This window comes from Aegilops tauschii, chromosome 3 (assembly GCF_002575655.3).
Source record: "Aegilops tauschii subsp. strangulata cultivar AL8/78 chromosome 3, Aet v6.0, whole genome shotgun sequence".
Classification (NCBI taxonomy): domain Eukaryota; kingdom Viridiplantae; phylum Streptophyta; class Magnoliopsida; order Poales; family Poaceae; genus Aegilops; species Aegilops tauschii.
Genome location: NC_053037.3, coordinates 161,893,605 through 161,911,612, shown reverse-complemented (window position 1 = coordinate 161,911,612; position 18,008 = coordinate 161,893,605). Strand labels below are relative to the sequence as shown.

The following is an 18,008-nucleotide window of genomic DNA, read 5'->3' as shown; positions in this document are numbered from 1 at the left end:
TCACCAAAACAACTAAGGGATAAATATGCCCTTACAGTCCCGAAATTGACTTTAAACAACTGAAACTCGCCATTAAACAAATTCTAAAACATAGGTAATAGTTCCCCCTTAATCACCCCAACATCTCCGATTAAATTTTGCAGTGAAGCCACGTGCCTTATTATTCTTCATCTACAGTATCGCCTCATAAACCTCCTTCTCCATGAAGGGTTCTGTCAACACAACATTCTCTTCTGGACAGAGCTGCGGAATATCTCCTAGTGTGTTTTCATCCAACGACACGAAGTTAGACAAAGGAGATCCGAAGAGCTACTTATAATAATTGGAGATGCATGTTGTAAGGTTCTCTTGAGCTGCAATGGTGCCCCCATCTTGTTCAAGCTAAACAATTTTCTTCTATGTTTCCCATTAGCAATTGAATGGAAAACTTGGAGTTGCTGTCACCCTCCCTCACATCCTTCGCTTTGACACCTTGGGCCCCTTTATCCCCTCTTCGCTCAAGAGTTTAGCAAGAATTTCTTTCGCGTCCTGTTTCGCAACACAATCTGCTAAAACAACCACTAGCATTCTTAGCCCAATCACATAAATCATGTCTAAGATGCCGTATTTTGTTCTGCCAGTTTTTAACATTTGTGTCACCTCTACTTTCTTTTACCTATTTTGAAGCCATCAGTTCCAGAGAGTCTTGTCTCTCAAACCAATATAGCCAAAAGAAAAGGTCGTCTTTCTCGAGGGTACCGGAATGTCTGCATGAACTTACTTGGCCCCTGTGCCCCTAGTTGCGCACTTGTGCTTCGGAATATCCGCGTGATATTTCAGATCCTCAACGCTCGTAGGAGCGAGATCCACACAAGTACTCAATCGCCTGAATATCCAACTGAATGACTTCAACATCCTTCATAGGTCTCATAGCTTTATCCATCTCGGAATCCAACAATTCATTAATATACATTGCTACCTCATGAGTAGTACGTAGAGATACCCAATATTCGAGTGATAGAGACTAGTAGCGTCACATTGAGGATCTAACTTCTTTTTTTTTGAAACGGAGACAAAAGATCTAACATTTTTTTAGTTTCTGAAGAATTTGATATCTGAATGTTTGAATCTCACACGACACATTGTCCAGAACTTAATGGAGTACAGCGGAAACATACAGATCGTATAAATATATTCTACTGTACTATGCAGTACACAAATAGTAGTATACCGTATATGTGCTCAAAGAAAAAGCAAATATAGTAGTACCACACAAATAATATCACTGGTATAATCCACATTTCATCAGATAGTTCTTCACTTGCTCATGATTTCCATGGGCACTGGGTCGGCTGGCTCTGCTTTCGGACACAAGGGCTGCTCCTGCCACTCCTGCAGTGGCTGATGCGCCTCCGCCATGTTCACCTTGCCGCGTCGCACCATCACGCTCCCGCAGCTGGACACGTTCGCGTCGCCGCACCGGTCGACGCGCACGGCGCTGCAGCGGCTAACGTCCGCCGACCGGCACCGCTGGACGCCGAGCGAGCCGCACCAGTCGGCGCGCGCTTCGCGACACCGCCCCAGCGCCACGTCCGAGCAGTTGCCCACGTCCGCCTCCCGGCACCGCCCGAGGCGCAGCTCCCCGGCGCCGTGCACGCGCGCGGCCCCCTTGCACCTCCGGATGCTCACCGTGCCCGCGCGCTCCACGTCCGCGGACCGGCACCGCCGCACGGCGACTTCCCCGGCCCCGTCGACGCGCACCGCGTCGCACCTGTGGAACGACACGGCGCCGCAGGCCTCGGCCGCCGCGAAGCCGCACCGGGCGAAGCGCACGTCGCCGCCGCCGCCCCCGCGCACGACCACGTGCTGCAGCCTGTTGACCTCGAGGACGCCTGGGCTGACCACGGTGAGCGTGCCGCCGTTGCACCGGAGCACGCCCTCGTGGATGGTCGTCTCGGCGCCGTCGATGACCACGTTGAACTGGTGGTTCACGGCTTTGGCGGAGGGAAGGGCTTTCGGGTCGACGGCCACCATTTTTCCCTCTGAAATGTGAAATCTACCTTTATTTACTTTCTTTTGTTGAGAAAAAACTAGCTTGCTGCTGAGTACTTGGAGCTTGGAAGGCGAAGGTATTATAAAGAGCCATGTTGCTTAAGGGCTAAGGTAGCAGGAAGTTAATCAATGGCTCGCTGTCAAATGAGGACTCGCGATTGAGATGGGCCGTTTTCTAGTTGCACCGCGCCAACCAGCACCGCCCAACCGTACACATTGATCAGATGTTGTTGAGCTCTGTACATTAAGCGCGGATGCAAGCGTACAATCTGCCACGTAGAATAACTGCTAACGTCACGTGAACATGTCGCTGAAGGCCACCCCGACGAGTCTTGCCTTGAGCTCTTCACAGGAGCTGGTTAGCACTTGAGCGACGTCCCTGGCAACTGGCAATGTCAAAATCCATGCGGGCTTGCGCCTTTGGCAGGGCACAAGTGGCAACCGGCGTTGGGTGATTAGGTTCACTTAGCATATCACAACGGTTCGTATAAGGGTTTCGTCAGGTTTCTCCGGAAAAACCTGTCATCTTTGTACATAAACCCTCTTTTTTCGTCTGAAATGAAAAGGCAGTGCTTCTGCCGGTTCCTCGAAAAAAAAAATCCATACGTGAAGACTATCGAGGAAGAGTCAATTATATCACTGGTGTTTAATCTTGACAAGAAAAGTCATCAAAACTTGCGACATACAACAAACTGATGCCATAACATGGCTCGGACATGCAAATACGGTGTAAATCTCGTTTGTATATGCCTCTGGTGCTAATGCAAATACGGTGCAAATCTCGTTTGTATATGCCTGCGGTGCTAACGAGGCGTGCCAACGTGACATGGCCCCCCTAACGGTGTTAGTGATCGGGCAATGAAACCAAGTGTGTGGCCTTTTTTTTCTACAAAACCACTGGCAAGGAGTAAACAGTCATTGCACGTGTGGCATCGAGTGGGTCCCACCTGATTGCACTAGCTACCCTCCCGCGATACCATTGGATGTCTTGTTCTTGCCATCCGATGACACTTCATGTGTAAGTATGGATTGTTATATCTGTAAAAGACCGTACTCATGCGCTAGTGCGGCCCATTTTCAACATGTTAGTTTTTTTTTTCATTTTTCGAAAATTGTAATAAAATTTGTAAATCATAATTATAAATAATATATACATATAAGTAAATAAATAAATAAAATGATCATGTAATTTCAAAAAATGCTCACATATTAAATTAAAATCCATATAATTCAGTTACAAATTAGAAAAACTTTGTGTAATTTTAAGAAGTATTTTCATATTAAACAAAAATTAAATTAATTTTCTGAAAATATGTGTAATCAAATACATTATTATACAATTTCAATTTTTTTTACAAATTTGTAATAAAGCTTTCATGTATTATATAATAATATTCATGCTTTAATTGTTTTCTTATATTGCTTTAAAACTGTTCATGCTTTTGATAAAGATTGCATATGAACCTAGTGTGCCTTATGCAGATCCTCAAATGAACACATATTAACAATTATATTATATTATTGTGTATTATTTATAACTAGGAATTACATGTTTCGTTACGAGTTTCAAAAAATGTAAAAAAAACACATGTTGAAAATGGGCCGCACTAATTGCAGTCCATTTTATCCCAAGAATGGGGTGTTACAAACATTATAAGTAACAATCCTACATTGATACTTTTGGGAGCAACTAGTTGACGAGCGCTCCTTCGGAAACCTCGCAACGATCACTTGCGGTGGGCATAGAGCGTGCCAGTCGCTGCCAGGTGTCGTGTCCTGGGCGTTTTCTTTGGATTTTATTTTTTTTCGCATGCGCTTTTAGCTTTTTAGATGGTTTTTCCTGGGGGTTTTACAACTTTTCGGTTTTTCACCGGTTTTTCTTAGCTTTTCGACAAAAAAATTTAGATTTTTTTTCTTTTTCGCGAAAAATGAGTCTTTTTTTTTGCTTTCTTAAGAGGCATGATTTTTCTTCCATGAGAGACATGATTTTGCTTCCGCTAGAGGCACGCCCGTACCTCTCAAAAATGAAAAAAACAGGTTTTCATTTTTTCCTTCCGTGAGAGGCATGGTTTTTGCTTTCGCGAGAGACACGGCCATGCCTCTCAAAAATGAAAAAAAAACCGTGTTTTCTTTTTTTTTCGCGAGAGGCACGATTTTGCTTCCATGAAGGCACTGCCGAGCCTATCGAAAACGAAAAAAAACATGTTTTCTTTTTTTTCCTTCTTCCATGAGACGTACGTTTTTGCTTCCGCGAGAGGCACAATTTTGCTTCCGAGAAAGGCACGACCGTGCCCGGCAACGAAAAAAACATGTTTTTTCTTCTTCTTTTTTTCTTCTGCGAGAGGCACGGTTTTGCTTCTGTGAGAGGCACGGGATTGCTTACGCGAGAGGTACGGCCATGCCTATCGGAAAACGGCTTCCAAAAAGGGGAAAAAACATGCTCCCGGTTCATTTTTTTGTCCTGTTTTTTCGTAAAAAAAAGTTCGTCAAAACCTATCAACATATGATCTAGTTTTGAAGATCTCAACGCGAGGAATCCAATGGTGAAAACGGTTCGAAATTTAGACGCACGGTTTAAGCGATAAAACGTTTTGAATAAACGGATCTACGAAAAAAAAACTTCCAGGTTGCGACAAGTGGCGCACATATAGCGCGCCATTTGTCACAACTTAGAAAGATGGGAGTGATCTTTGAAAAGGATACTTCTCAATTAGTGATTTGGATACAAAAGGCCATTGGTTGGAGTGGCACACGAGAACTATATGTTCTTCTAAAAAACACAAGAACTATATATCGCCCACAGCGAGAGTATCTACCGTCTTGCCTTTCTTTTAGGATATCTTTTTTTTTTGAGCGGTTTCTTTTAGGATATCTACCGTCTTGCCTAAAGCTTTTTCCTACACTCTACGCTACTGGGCCGGCGTGTTGGTTTGCTCGCTGTTACGTACACGTTACAGTACTAGGCCGGCCTGTTCGTTTGCTCGCACATTGCGGTACGTTGGATGCGTGTTCTTCGCTAGTTCCTTTAGAAAAAAATGGAGAGACAATATCCCGTATTTTTCTTGATAGTAGCAGAGGGCCTGTCGTGCCTGTTAAAATCGAGGAGTGAGTCATCCAATTTGAAGGGGTTGCAGGTGGCACCGTCGGCACCACCGGTAAACCATCTCTTATTCGCCGATGACAGCCTCCTGTTTTTTAAGGCAAATAGTATGGGTGCTACTGAGGTAAACCAGGTTCTGGAATCTTATTGTCAAGCCACGGGCCAGAGAGTTAACAACGCAAAGTCATCAATTTTTTCAGCAAAGGTGTTCCAGAGAGCACTCGGGCTGAGATCAAGACTCTCTTAAATGTACCCAATGGCACCTTTAATGAAAAATAGCTTGGCATGCCTTCTGATGTAGGTAATAACAAGAACGGATCTTTCAAATACCTTAAAGATAGACTGTGGAGCAAAGTTCAAGGCTGGATTGAAACTACCATGTCGACGGCAGGCAAGAAGTACTTGTCAAGTCAGTAGCTCAGGCCGTGTGAGTCTATTTTATGGCTTGCTTTAAACTCCCTCGGGGGCTGTGTGAAGTTGTCAAGTCAGAGGCAATAATAAAGTTATTATTTATATTTCCTTATATCATGATAAATGTTTATTATTCATGCTAGAATTGTATTAACCGGAAACTTGATACATGTGTGAATACATAGACAAAACAGAGTGTCCCTAGTATGCCTCTACTTGACTAGCTCGTTAATCAAAGATGTTTAAGTTTCCTAGCCATAGACATGTGTTGTCATTTGATGAACGGGATCACATCATTAGAGAATGATGTGATGGACAAGACTCATCCGTTAGCTTAGCACTATGATCGTTTAGTTTGTTGCTATTGCTTTCATCATGACTTATACATGTTCCTCTGACTATGAGATTATGCAACTCCCGAATACCGGAGGAACACTTAGTGTACTATCAAACGTCACAACGTAACTGGGTGATTATAAAGATGCTCTACAGGTGTCTCCGATGGTGTTTGTTGAGTTGGCATAGATCGAGATTAGGATTTGTCACTTCGATTGTCGGAGAGGTATCTCTGGGCCCTCTCGGCAATGCACATCACTATAAGCCTTGCAAGCAATGTGACTAATGAGTTAGTTGCGGGATGATGCATTACAGAACGAGTAAAGAGACTTGCCGGCAACAAGATTGAACTAGGTATGGTAATACCGACGATCGAATCTCGGGCAAGTAACATACCGATGACAAAGGGAACAACGTATGTTGTTATGCGGTTTGACCGATAAAGATCTTCGTATAATATGTAGGAACCAATATGAGCATCCAGGTTCCGCTATTGGTTATTGACCAGAGATGTGTCTCGGTTATGTCTACATAGTTCTCGAACCCTTAGAGTCCGCATGCTTAACATTCGATGACGATTGGTATTATGAATTTATGTGATATGATGTACCGAAGATTGTTCGGAGTCCTTGATAAGATCACGAACATGACGAGGAGTCTCAAAATGGTCGAGACATAAAGATTGATATATTGGAAGGTTATATTCAGACACCGGAATGGTTCCGAAGTGTATCGGGTATTTTCCGGAGTACCGGGAGGTTACTGGAACACCCAGGGGGATTAACGGGCCACAATGGGCCTTAGTGGAGAAGAGAGAGGGCCGGCCAAAGGTGGCGCCCCCCCCTTGCCCAGTCTGAATTGGACAAGGGGAAGGGGGGTGCCCCCTCCTTCCTTCTCTTCTCTCCTCTTTCCCTTCTTCTCCTTCTTGGACTAGGAAAGGGGGAAACCTACTGCTACTAGGAGTAGGAATCCCCCTTGGGCGCACCCCTTGTGGCCGGCCCTCCTCCTCCTCCCCTCCTTTTATATACGGGGGAGGGGGCACCCCATAGACACACAAGTTGATCTTTAGCCGTGTGCGGTGCCCCCCTCCACAGTTTTACACCTAAGTCATATCATCGTAGTGCTTAGGCGAAGCCCTGCGCCAGTAACTTCATCATCACCGTCACCACGCGGTCGTGCTGAGGGAACTCTCCCTCGGCCTCAGATGGATCTAGAGTTCGAGGGACGTCACCGAGCTGAACGTGTGCAGATCGCGGAGGTGCCGTGCGTTCGGTACTTGATCGGTTGGATCGCGAAGACGTTCAACTACATCAACGGCGTTACTTCACGTTTCTGCTTTCGGTCTACGAGGGTACGTGGACACACTCTCCCCGCTCGTTGCTATGCTTCTCCTAGATAGATCTTGCGTGATCGTAGGATTTTTTTTGAAATACTACGTTCCCCAAACAGTGACATTCGAGCCAGGTCTATGCGTAGATGTTATACCCACGAGTAGAACACAAAGAGTTGTGGGCGATAATAGTCATACTGCTTACCAGCATGTCATACTTTGATTCGGCGGTATTGTTGGATGAAGCGGCCTAGACCGACATTACATGACCACATTCATGAGACTGGTTCTACCGCCGTGCGTCGCACACAGGTGGCTAGTGGGTGTCTGTTTCTCCAACTTTAGTTGAATCGAGTGTGACTATGCCCGGTCCTTGTTGAAGGATAAAACAGCACACTTGACGAAAAATCGTTGTGGTTTTGATGCGTAGGGAAGAATGGTTCTTGCTAGAAGCCCGTAGCAGCCACGTAAAACTTGCAACAACAAAGTAGAGGACGTCTAACTTGTTTTTGCAGGGCATGTTGTGATGTGATATGGTCAAGACGTTGTCGGTGTACAAAAGTAGGGGCTCTCCTTTTGACCCCTTTACTTGTGCACGGGCAGTCAGAGCCGCGCGCAACGGCCACACTTAGCAGGGCAGAGGAGGGAAGCCGGAGATAAGCCAAAGCACGAGACAACCAAGACAATGCCAAGATCAGAAACACAAAAAGCAAGAGGGAGAGGTGGACCCCCCCCCAGCAAGACCCTTGCCGGGGCGGCCTCCGCGGCCCTGGCAAGAGCCTTGCCGGGGCAACTTGCCTGACGCCAACTGAGCGCACCTTCCTTGAGCCCAAGGGCTCCAACGCCCTCAACCACATTGGGACCAAGGCTCGGGAGGCGCCTCCGTGGTGGCATGCAGATCTTTGTGAACATCCTAAATATACAGGATCAGATGAGGACCAGAAGACGGTGACCCTCGGCGGGATCCTAGCCGAGGAAATCCACAAGACCCCCGGCAAGCACCTTACCGGGGACGACTGCAACGCCACGGCAAGACCCTTGCCGGGCCCCCGGCAAGACCCTTGCCGAGGGCATCAGCGGGGCCACAGCTAGGCCCGCGCTTGCCAAGACTCCACCGCCGTCCCCAAGCAGCTGCTAGCTCAACTAGCTGGGCAGGCACCTGCGTGGCGACGGGCGGCCTCTACACCTACTCAGCAAGCACCTGCGTGGTGGCATGCGACCCTTCGTGAAGGCTCCACCACCGCGCCAGCCCAGCAGCCTGCCTGCCTACATGGCGCTGCACACATCGCTGGCCTGGGCGCGTGTCGAGGCAATGCAGAGCGGCGACGGACGGGACGGGCCTCGTTCCCGTCCCCGATAAAGCTAATGGACACCTAAGTAGCGCATTTAATGCACTTTGTCCCGTAATGCCGGGCGATAAGCTCGCGCACTGTACACCTTCCCACCTCCTGTGTGCCACTATGGCGACCCCTTTTGCCTATAAAAGGAGGCCCGAGGCGACCAGGAGAAGGATTCGGCTCTTTTGAAATACACAGTCTCCATAGCTAGTTCGAGAGCTCAAGAACACTCTCAAATACACAACAAAGCAGGACTAGGGTATTACGCATCCTTGCGGCCCGAACCTGGGTAAACGATCTCTGTGTTGACTTCTAAACCTGCTCTTCTCACAACCCCGCGCCCCGCCAACCGTAGTAGGGATTCCTGTGATCCCATTGGTGTCGTTTCCCGACATCTTTGGCGCGCCAGGTAGGGGGCACAGTTGTGGGAATCTGGTCTAGCAGTTAGCCTAGCAGTTCTTCATCGCCATGGCTCCCAAGAAGAAGACGATCACGACGATCGGCTCGTCGGGAGCCGAACGGCCCGTGCTAGTGCGGGCGAGCAGCGGGCCGGTCGCGGACAGAACCTGAGCCGCGGCCCGCGAGCACCAGCATCGCTCTGGCAGTTAGAGCCTGGAGAGCGGCGTCGTTCATGCGCCAGACGACGGGCCGCACACCGCCAAATCCAAAGACGGGGCTGGGCCCCCCGCAGGCGGCGTGGGGCCCTCCAGGGGTGTCGTTGTGCCACCTACGGGCGGCGCAACAACCTCCAAGACGCCTACGCCGGTGCCCACAGCGCGCTCTTCCCAGGGTGTGTGTGACGAGCAGCGCCACCACGCTGGAGACCCCGGCCGCCGCCGTGGGAAGAGTCATGTGCATCATCTGCGGGACAAAGCAGGCCAGCCGAAATGCTGGCGAAAATGGCACGCGGCCGCTGGGCCGTGATAGAGCTCCTTCTAACGTGGTTAGAAGTCGAAGCGTGCCACGGTCCACGCAGCTCTCGCCGCCACCCACGCCAGCAGAAGCTTTGGCGCGCGCACAGCTGCTCCTCGACTTCCCTCCCGCTGCGGAAAAGCTCGACGAGTGGAGGGCCACCAACCGGAGCCTTGTCGGCGTCGCCAATCAAGACGAGCCACGACCAGCAGGGCCCTCAGGTCGGCGCTCCGTCGAACCACCGCATGCCCGCGGTGGAGGGGCCGGAGGTGCTGCGGCCATGGTGCACTCTCCTCTTCCACGCCAGCCACCGCGGGTGTCGATCCGTCGTGATGATGCTTCTGATAACATTTCCATGGCGTCGTCCGACCCATGGACCCACCGCGACCAGCACCAAGTTCTTCGGGAGCGAGCCCATGAAGACGCTCGAACCACCATCAAGCGCCGGCGTGATACACGCCACCAGTCAGATAGGCGGGCGGGGCCCGCTATGGACCACCCAGCACCGGGAGGCTCCGGCGGCCTACCTTATGAGGTGGGTTGCCCGACCTTTACCCGTGAGCTGCGGCAGTTCCAGTGGCCGTCCCACCGTATGTTCAAGCCCGACGTCGGCGAGAAGTACACGACAAGACCCACCCGTCGGAGTTCCTCGGCATCTACACCATCGCGATGCAAGCCGCTGGAGCTCGCGACGACAAGGTGCTTGCCAATTACTTCCCGTTGGCCCTGAAACCCAATGTCATGTCTTGGTTGATGCACTTGCCGGCGGATTCCATTTCTTCTTGGTCGGACCTGTGTCATGAGTTCGTTGGTGCCTTCACTGGAGGCCACCAAGCTCATGGCCAGGCGAGTGATTTGCATATAATTCCCCAGAAGGAAGGTGAAAACCTGCGCAAGTACATACAGAGGTTCAGCCGAGTGGAATACAACATCCCAGATGTTCATCCCGCCGCCGTGATCAGCGCATTCCATCAGAATGTGCGCAACCGCAAGATGCGTGAAGAGTTGGCAATGAACAAGGTCAGGGATGTAGCCGAACTTTACGTTCTGGCGGATGATGTGCTCGAGCTAAATAAGGGAGGAAGTACCCCGGCGAAGACGCCGGCGCGGAAACCGACTCTACCGACGAAGACGCCGCCGCCCCGACGAAGAAGGGTCGGCACCGCCACAAGAAACGCAAGGGCAAGACCGTGCTTGCCGTTGAGGGATCCAACGACACCGGCGCCGCTAAGAAGGCCAAGGCAGATGACCCCGGCAAGGCGATTGTCGGGTGCGCCACTTGCCGGGCCTTGGCGGCTGCCGACAAGCCAGGAGGCTCCGACAAGCAATACTGTAAGATACACCGCACCAAGGGCCACGACCTCCAGAACTGCCGACAAGTCGAGCTGCTTGCTGAGAAGCAAAAGGCCGAGTATGAGAGGCGGGACAAGGAGAAGGGTCAGGATGGTGCCGAAGGGTCCGGCAAGAAGCGTGGCGGCCAAGGAGGCCGCCGCGGCAAGGATAACCAACAAGAGAGGCCCGCTCGGGGCCGCGACAAGAAGCAGGAAGACGATGATCATGACGAGGACGATGAGTCCGACGAGCATGAGTTCCAGAAGGCTACAGAGGCCATGTGCGTCGATGGTGGAGCCTCGCTGCATACTTCTCACCGCCAGCTCAAACAATGGGCGCGTGAGATCACAGCAGCGGAGCCCTCGTTCGACGCTCAGAAGCCACTGAAGTGGTCCAGCACGCCCCTCATCTTTGACGCCGAGGACCACCCTGACCGCACAACTGCGGTCGGCTGTTCGCCGTTGTTGGTCTCACCAACGATACACAACCTCAGGGTGAACAAGATGCTGGTTGACGGCGGGGCCGGTCTGAACTTGATCTCACCCGTTGTGATCAAAAGGCTACAAATTCCTGATGGAGACCTCGAGGAAACGGGCACGTTTCAAGGGGTCAACCCGGCAAGGAGCCAGCCGAAGGGGAAGGTCACATTGCTTGTGACGTTCGGAGGCGAGTTGAACTACGGGACGGAGAGGATTGTCTTCGACGTAGCCGAGATCCCCTTGCCCTACAACGGGATCCTCGGCCGCTTGGCACTAGCCAAGTTCATGGCGGCGGCGCACTACACCTACAACACGCTGAAAATGCCTGGGCCGATGACCATCATCACCGTCCCCTCCGACAAGAAGGACGCGTTGATCTGCGCTGACCAACTCTACCAAGAAGCAGTTGCAGCAGCTGCCGCCAAGGCACTTGCTCCTGCCACTGAAGCCCTGGGAGGGAAGAAGAAGACCGACAAGACCTCTCGCACTCACTCCGGCAAGCGCACCTCTTCGGAGTGTTTTGCTACCGTTGAGGACGTGCCAGAGAGCTCCACCGGCAAGAGCAAGAAATCCAGAGCTGCACCACTAGAGACCAAGAGGGTGTCCGTCAAGGAGGATGGCATGGGAGGGGCTTTCACCATAAGCTCCACCCTCGACAGCAAATAGGAAAGCGCGCTCGTCACTTTCCTGCGGGCGAATGTCGATGTGTTTGCATGGTAAGCATCCGACATCCCCGGCGTCCCCAGGGAAGTGATTGAGCACCATCTTGCTGTCTGTCCCCATGCGCGACCCGTCAAGCAGAAGGTCAGGAAGCAAGCTTTGGAACGGCAGGAATTCATCACAGAGGAGATCAGGAAGTTGGAAGCAGCAGGCTTGGTGAGGGGAGTGCTCCATCCGACGTGGTTGGCCAATCCGGTGGTGGTGCGCAAGGCAAACGGGAAGTGGAGGCTGTGTATTGACTACACAGATATCAATAAGGCTTGTCCTAAGGACCCCTTCCCGTTGCCGCGCATCGACCAGATTGTTGACTCCACGGTCGGGTGTGATCTGTTATCATTCCTCCACGCCTACTCGGGCTACCACCAGATCTTCATGGCAAGAGAAGACGAAGAGAAGACATCATTCATCACCCCATGTGGTACGTATTGCTTTTTTCGGATGCCTTTCGGGTTGAAGAGCGCTGGCTCGACGTTCGCAAGGGCGGTCCAAATTGGTTTTGAGCCCTAGCTACATAGAAATATGGAAGCTTACATGGATGACATAGTGGTCAAAACCAAGGACAAGGCAACTCTTGTACAAGACTTAGAAGAGACGTTTGCCAACCTGCGCAAGATCAACCTCAAGCTGAACGCTGAGAAGTGTGTCTTCGGCGTTCCGTCCGGAAAACTTCTCGGGTTCTTTGTGTCGCAGCGTGGGATTGAGGCAAACCCAGACAAGATCAAGGCTATCGAGCAGATTGAGGCGCCCAAGCGGATCAAGGATGTGCGTCGACTTACTGGCTGCGTTGCCGCCATGAGCCGATTCATCTCCAAGTCTGCCGAGCGCGCCCTTCCCTTTTTCAAGATTTTGAAAAAGGCGGGCCCAATGGAGTGGACCCTGGAGGCCGAAGCAGCATTGCAGGATCTGAAGAAATACCTCTCTTCTACACCAGTACTGGTGGCGCCTAAACCGCAAGAGCCGTTGCTGCTGTATCTGGCGGCGATGAATCAAGTGGTCAGCACCGCGCTGGTGGCACAGAGGGAGGTCGACGAAGAGGCAGTGGCAACGGCAGGACCGGTGGATGGCAAGTCAGAGATTCGCCCAGCAGGGCCTGGTGCCGGCAAGGTAAGGCCCCCGGCAGAGTCTGATGCCATCGGGACAGGGCCCGCGCAGCCAAATGAAGTGGTGCAGAAGAAGATAATGCAGCACTCGGTTTACTTTGTTAGCTCCCTCTTGCAAGGGGCTAGGTCAAGGTACTCAGGTGTGCATAAATTGCTCTTCGGCCTCCTTATGGCCTCGAGGAAGCTGCGTCATTACTTCCAATCCCACAAGATCACTGTCGTCACCCGCCTCCCGTTGCAATGGATACTGCACAACCCAGACGCAACCGGAAGTATTGTGGAGTGGGCCTTGGAATTATCAAGCTTTGGTTTGAAGTTTGAAAGTACTTCGACAATCCAGGGCAGAGTCTTGGCGGAGCTCATTGCAGAATGGACCTCAACGCCTGACGAGGAAATCCAGGAGACCACTCTCCCCGGCAAGGAAGCAAGTCACAACTGGATCATGTACTTTGACGGGGCTTTCTCGCTGCAAGGCGCCGGTGCTGGTGTGCTGCTCGTCGCACCCACCGGAGAGCACCTCAAGTATGTAATCCAGATGCACTTTCCTAGGGAGATGTCCACCAACAACACTGCTAAGTACGAGGGGTTGCTTGCCGGTCTCAGGATCGCGGTAGACCTCGGGGTTAAGAAGCTCATCATCAGGGGTGATTCGCAGCTTGTCGTCAGACAAGTCAACAAAGATTATCAGAGCCTGTTGATGGAGGCCTATGTAGATGAGCTGAGGAAGCTGGAGGAGTGCTTTGATGGTATACAAGCGGAGCACATTCCCTGAGCAGAGAATGACATCGCCGATTACCTGTCAAAGCACGCTGCATTCAAGCTACCTGTAGAACCAGGTACTTTTTTGCTTCGGTTAACTCAACCATCCGTCGAACCATCAACGGAGCAGAACAAACGGAGGAAATCAGGTCCCGGCAAGTACTTTCCCGCTGAGCCCCCAGGGGCCGCCGGCGAGGGTGTTGCCATGGATTCTGAGCCTGCCGAGGAGCGACTGACTCCGGCAGGCCGTCAAGCCCTGGCCGTAGAGACGGACGCTCCCGTGGCAGAAGAAATGCCTTTGGTCCTTGCCGTCGAGCCCCAGTCTCCGGCATGGGCACAACATACCATCCGATTCCTCCAAACAGGGGAGCTTCCTGAGGAGCAGGAAGAAGCGGAGAAAGTAGCCCGTCGGTCTGCTATGTGTCAGTTCGTCGATGACGTCCTGTACAGGAAGAGACTGAACAGTGTGAAATTGAAGTGCATTCCCCGGGAGGAAGGACTGGAGCTGTTGGCGGAGATACACGGAGGCATATGTGGCTCCCACATAGGGTCGAGGGCCCTTGCCGGCAAGGCGTTCCGGCAGGATTTCTTCTGTCCCACTGCCCTCCACGATGCAACAGCACTAGTAACCAAGTGTGAAGCGTGTCAGTTTCATTCGAAGAAGCTTCATCAACCAGCTCAAGCCCTTCAAACAATTCCTCTTTCCTGGCCATTCTCGGTCTGGGGGCTCGACATTCTGGGCCCTTTCCCCCACGCTGTCGGGGGCTTTGAGTACTTGTACGTTGCGATCGACAAGTTCACAAAGTGGCCGGAGGTGGAAGCAGTGAGGAAGGTGACATCACAGTCAGCCGTCAAGTTCTTCAAGGGGCTAGTGTGCCATTTTGGTGTGCCAAACAGAGTCATCACCGACAACGGCACGCAGTTCACAAGCCACACCTTCATGCAATACATCCAAGACCTCGGCAGCAAGGTCTGTTTCGCTTCCGTGGCACACCCACAGAGCAACGGCCAGGCGGAGAGGGCAAATGCTGAAGTGTTGCGAGGCCTGAGGACAAAGACTTTTGACAGGCTGCACAAGAGCGAAGGCGCTGTATTGATGAGTTGTCGGCGGTTCTTTGGTCGATCAGGACGACGCCAAATCGAGCCATCGGCCAGACACCCTTTGCCCTGGTATACGAGGCAGAAGCAGTTCTCCCCACGGAACTCATATACGGGTCACCTCGAGTGCTCGCTTACGACGAGCTTGAGCAAGAGCAATTGCGGCAAGATGATGCAACGCTCCTTGAGGAAGATGGTTTTCAGGCGGCTGTGAGAGCAGCACGCTACCAGCAAGCCTTGCGCCGCTACCACAGCCACAGGGTTCATGCCCGAAGTTTTGAGGAAGGCGACCTTGTTCTTCGGCGCGTTCAAAATCGGCCAAGAATTCCAACAAGTTGACACCAAAGTGGGAAGGCCCTTATCGGGTAATACGAGTCACCACGCCCGGCGCAGTCTGCCTGGAGACCGAAGATGCTGTCCCAGTGAGAAACTCCTGGAACATCGAACATCTTCACAAGTTTGACCCATAAGGCGCGGTTGCCGGGCCTCCCGGCAAGCCACCTTTTGTACAAGCTTTGCCGGCAAGGCATGTAACCCTCTGTACAAAGCCAGGCGCAGACCCTGAGCATAAATAAATGAAGCGCTGGCGCCCTAAGTTATAGCATGCATGCTAGGTTAAGTCTCTCCCTCGGTTAGGGTTGATAGTGCTTAGCGGCGACTAACCCCTAGCCTAGAGGTCGATTGTGCGTCTTTCTGTCTTCTTTGGTTTGCAGTGCACGTGGACACTTCTGCTGAGCCACTTGGAAGAAAGAGAACGAACCGGCGCTCCAGCCCCGGCAAGCCAAGACTGCCGGGGGCTGAAGGCACAAGGATCCAACCACGGCAAGCCAAGGTTGCCGGGGGCTACGGATTCAGATAAGTCTTTCATCCCCTGTTATGCATTTCCGTATGGAACTGGGACATGTGAAACCTCGTTTATATTCTTAAACCACCGTGCTCCCCTTTTCCTGTACCCAAGAGCTATCCCCTGGGTCGGAACTTGGTCGTAGTCGCGGTGGAAAGAAAATGAACGAGGGGCCTAACTCTACTTCGCCCCTGCCTTCGCCAAGAGCCCGAGAATGGTCGGCTGAAGTGGGGGGATGGCAAGGCCTGTTGCCGGGCGACAATGTTTATCTTAAAAATAACAAGGATTCACTCCTTGGCATGGGCTTTGCTCATGCCCAAAGGACCTGGCAAGCACCCTTTTTCATTAAAAACGTCCCATACAGGTACAGCTCATACGGGATGAAAAACATGAGCAAGGGGATTACAAGTTTTAAATCTAACAAGTGCCCGCAGGCTTACAAACTAAAAAAAGATAAGATGGCCATAATCCTTTTCTTGTCCCTCTCCTCAGAAGATGGAACAAGGTAGCAGGAGGGCGAAAGGAGTGCCTCGGCAAGGTGCGAGAAGCAGAAGGCACCAAGAGAGCATCCCGGTGCCGGGAGAGGAGCTGGAAGATGAGGCAGCGGCCCGCCAATACGCGACGGATGCGTCGATGCCCGCGTACTCCGATTTGACGGCCGCCACCTAACTTCTTCGCCTTCTCCGGCCCTCCTATGCCAGCCGCCTAAGGAGGCGACGGGGAACGCGCCGATGGAGAGCTTGATGAGGAAGGCCCTCAGCAGGGCTCGAGGCCGAGGGAGGGGTGATGCGGTCAGTCGGAGTCGAGGTCGGCGTCCCGCCGCTCGACGCCCTCGTCGTCGCTGTCGCTGTCCTCCTCGTCACTCCCGCTCGAGGAGGAATCTTCATCGTCGGAGCAGCTCTCCATGCAGCACTTCAGGCGAGTTCCAAGATCTCCAAAGACCTTGACGGAGAGCAGGTCGTCCTCCATTAACTTGAAGTAGAGGATGAGCCCCGCCGTCAGGCTGTGGATGCGAGCGAACGTCTTCCATCCACGACGGAGGTACATGACCTGAGGAGCGGGGAAGTCGACGTCGACCCGCGTGCCGCCATTCCCGCAGCCCCTCATGTGCAACCTGAGGGTCTGGGGCGGATCACGCTCCATCTCCCGAGCAAACGGGGTAGGAAGACGAAGACGAAGACGCGGTGGCCGGCGCAGCCTGATGAAGAACTCATAGGGCTGGTCCCCGACGTGGCCCTCCATCGGGAGGGGCACCGCTGGCGGAGGCAGGGCCGGTGTGCCGCCCCGTCCACCTCTTCCCCGAGCGCCACGGCGACCTCGGCCTCGCCCCCTTCCCCTTCCCCTCACGGCCGGCTCCGCCGCCGCGAGCTCCTGGGAAGGAGGGATGCGCTGTCGAGCAGCAACCCTCGCTGCCACCATTGAAGGGCCGGCACCTCCTCTCGCCATGGAAAGTGGAAGAAAGGAGCAGAGGTAGAAGGAAATGGATGATGGAAGAATGTGGGATGCCGTCCCCCTCCCCTTCTTATAAAGGGGCAGAGTCGGGGCTCGGCCGCCCCACTCGACCAATCCAGTCATCGGGGGCGCAGGGAATCAGGACCGACCCGCTGCCCCAATCAGCGACGGCCCGGTTTCCCGCCAACGCCGCCTGCCACCCGCATGAAGGACACGTGGCGAGCAAGCAAGGATCAAGAAGACGGGTGAGGCGACCGTTCCCCACCCCGTGATCGTGGGGCGCGGACGCCTTGAAGACCGTGACCCGAGTCCATCCAGTAAATGGACCGTGCCTCTGCGCCTCCCTCTTTTCATGGGAAAGGCGCGAGCCGCCTCTTTACTGCGACGTGACGCATGCGTGTGGAGACCGCCCCACGCATGACTCCCACGTCACACACGATCCTCCACGTCGCGCGTTCAACACGGGTCATGGGGAAGCGCAGCGGACGAAACAGTTACTACGGTAAAAATCCGCCCCACCTGCCCGCGCACCGTTCTGGGCCTAGCCCAACAACGCGTTGCGCTTATGTGTGGCCCGGGGGATCCTGTCGGTGTACAAAAGTAGGGGCTCTCCTTTTGAACCCTTTACTTGTGCACGGGCAGTCAGAGCCGCGCGCCACGGCCACACTTAGCAGGGCAGAGGAGGGAAGCCGGAGAGAAGCTGAAGCACGAGACAACCAAGACAACGCCAAGATTAGAAACACAAAGAGCAAGAGGGCAAGGTGGAC

At 52.7% G+C, this 18,008-nt stretch overlaps 1 protein-coding gene across 1 annotated transcript; it reads right to left on the bottom strand.

Annotated features, from left to right (window-relative positions):
- Positions 1–1,245: 1,245 nt before the first annotated feature.
- LOC109782203 (uncharacterized) lies at positions 1,246–2,136 on the bottom strand. Its single transcript, XM_020340812.4, has one exon. The coding sequence runs from the start codon at positions 2,011–2,013 to the stop codon at positions 1,297–1,299; it is 717 nt and encodes a 238-aa protein (XP_020196401.1). The 5' UTR covers positions 2,014–2,136; the 3' UTR covers positions 1,246–1,296.
- Between the last annotated feature and the right edge of the window lie 15,872 nt (positions 2,137–18,008).

What these genes read in the sequence shown, in the direction of transcription:
- LOC109782203 (XM_020340812.4), bottom strand. Translation starts at nt 2,013, where the DNA reads ATGGTGGCCGTCGACCCGAAAGCCCTTCCCTCCGCCAAAGCCGTGAAC.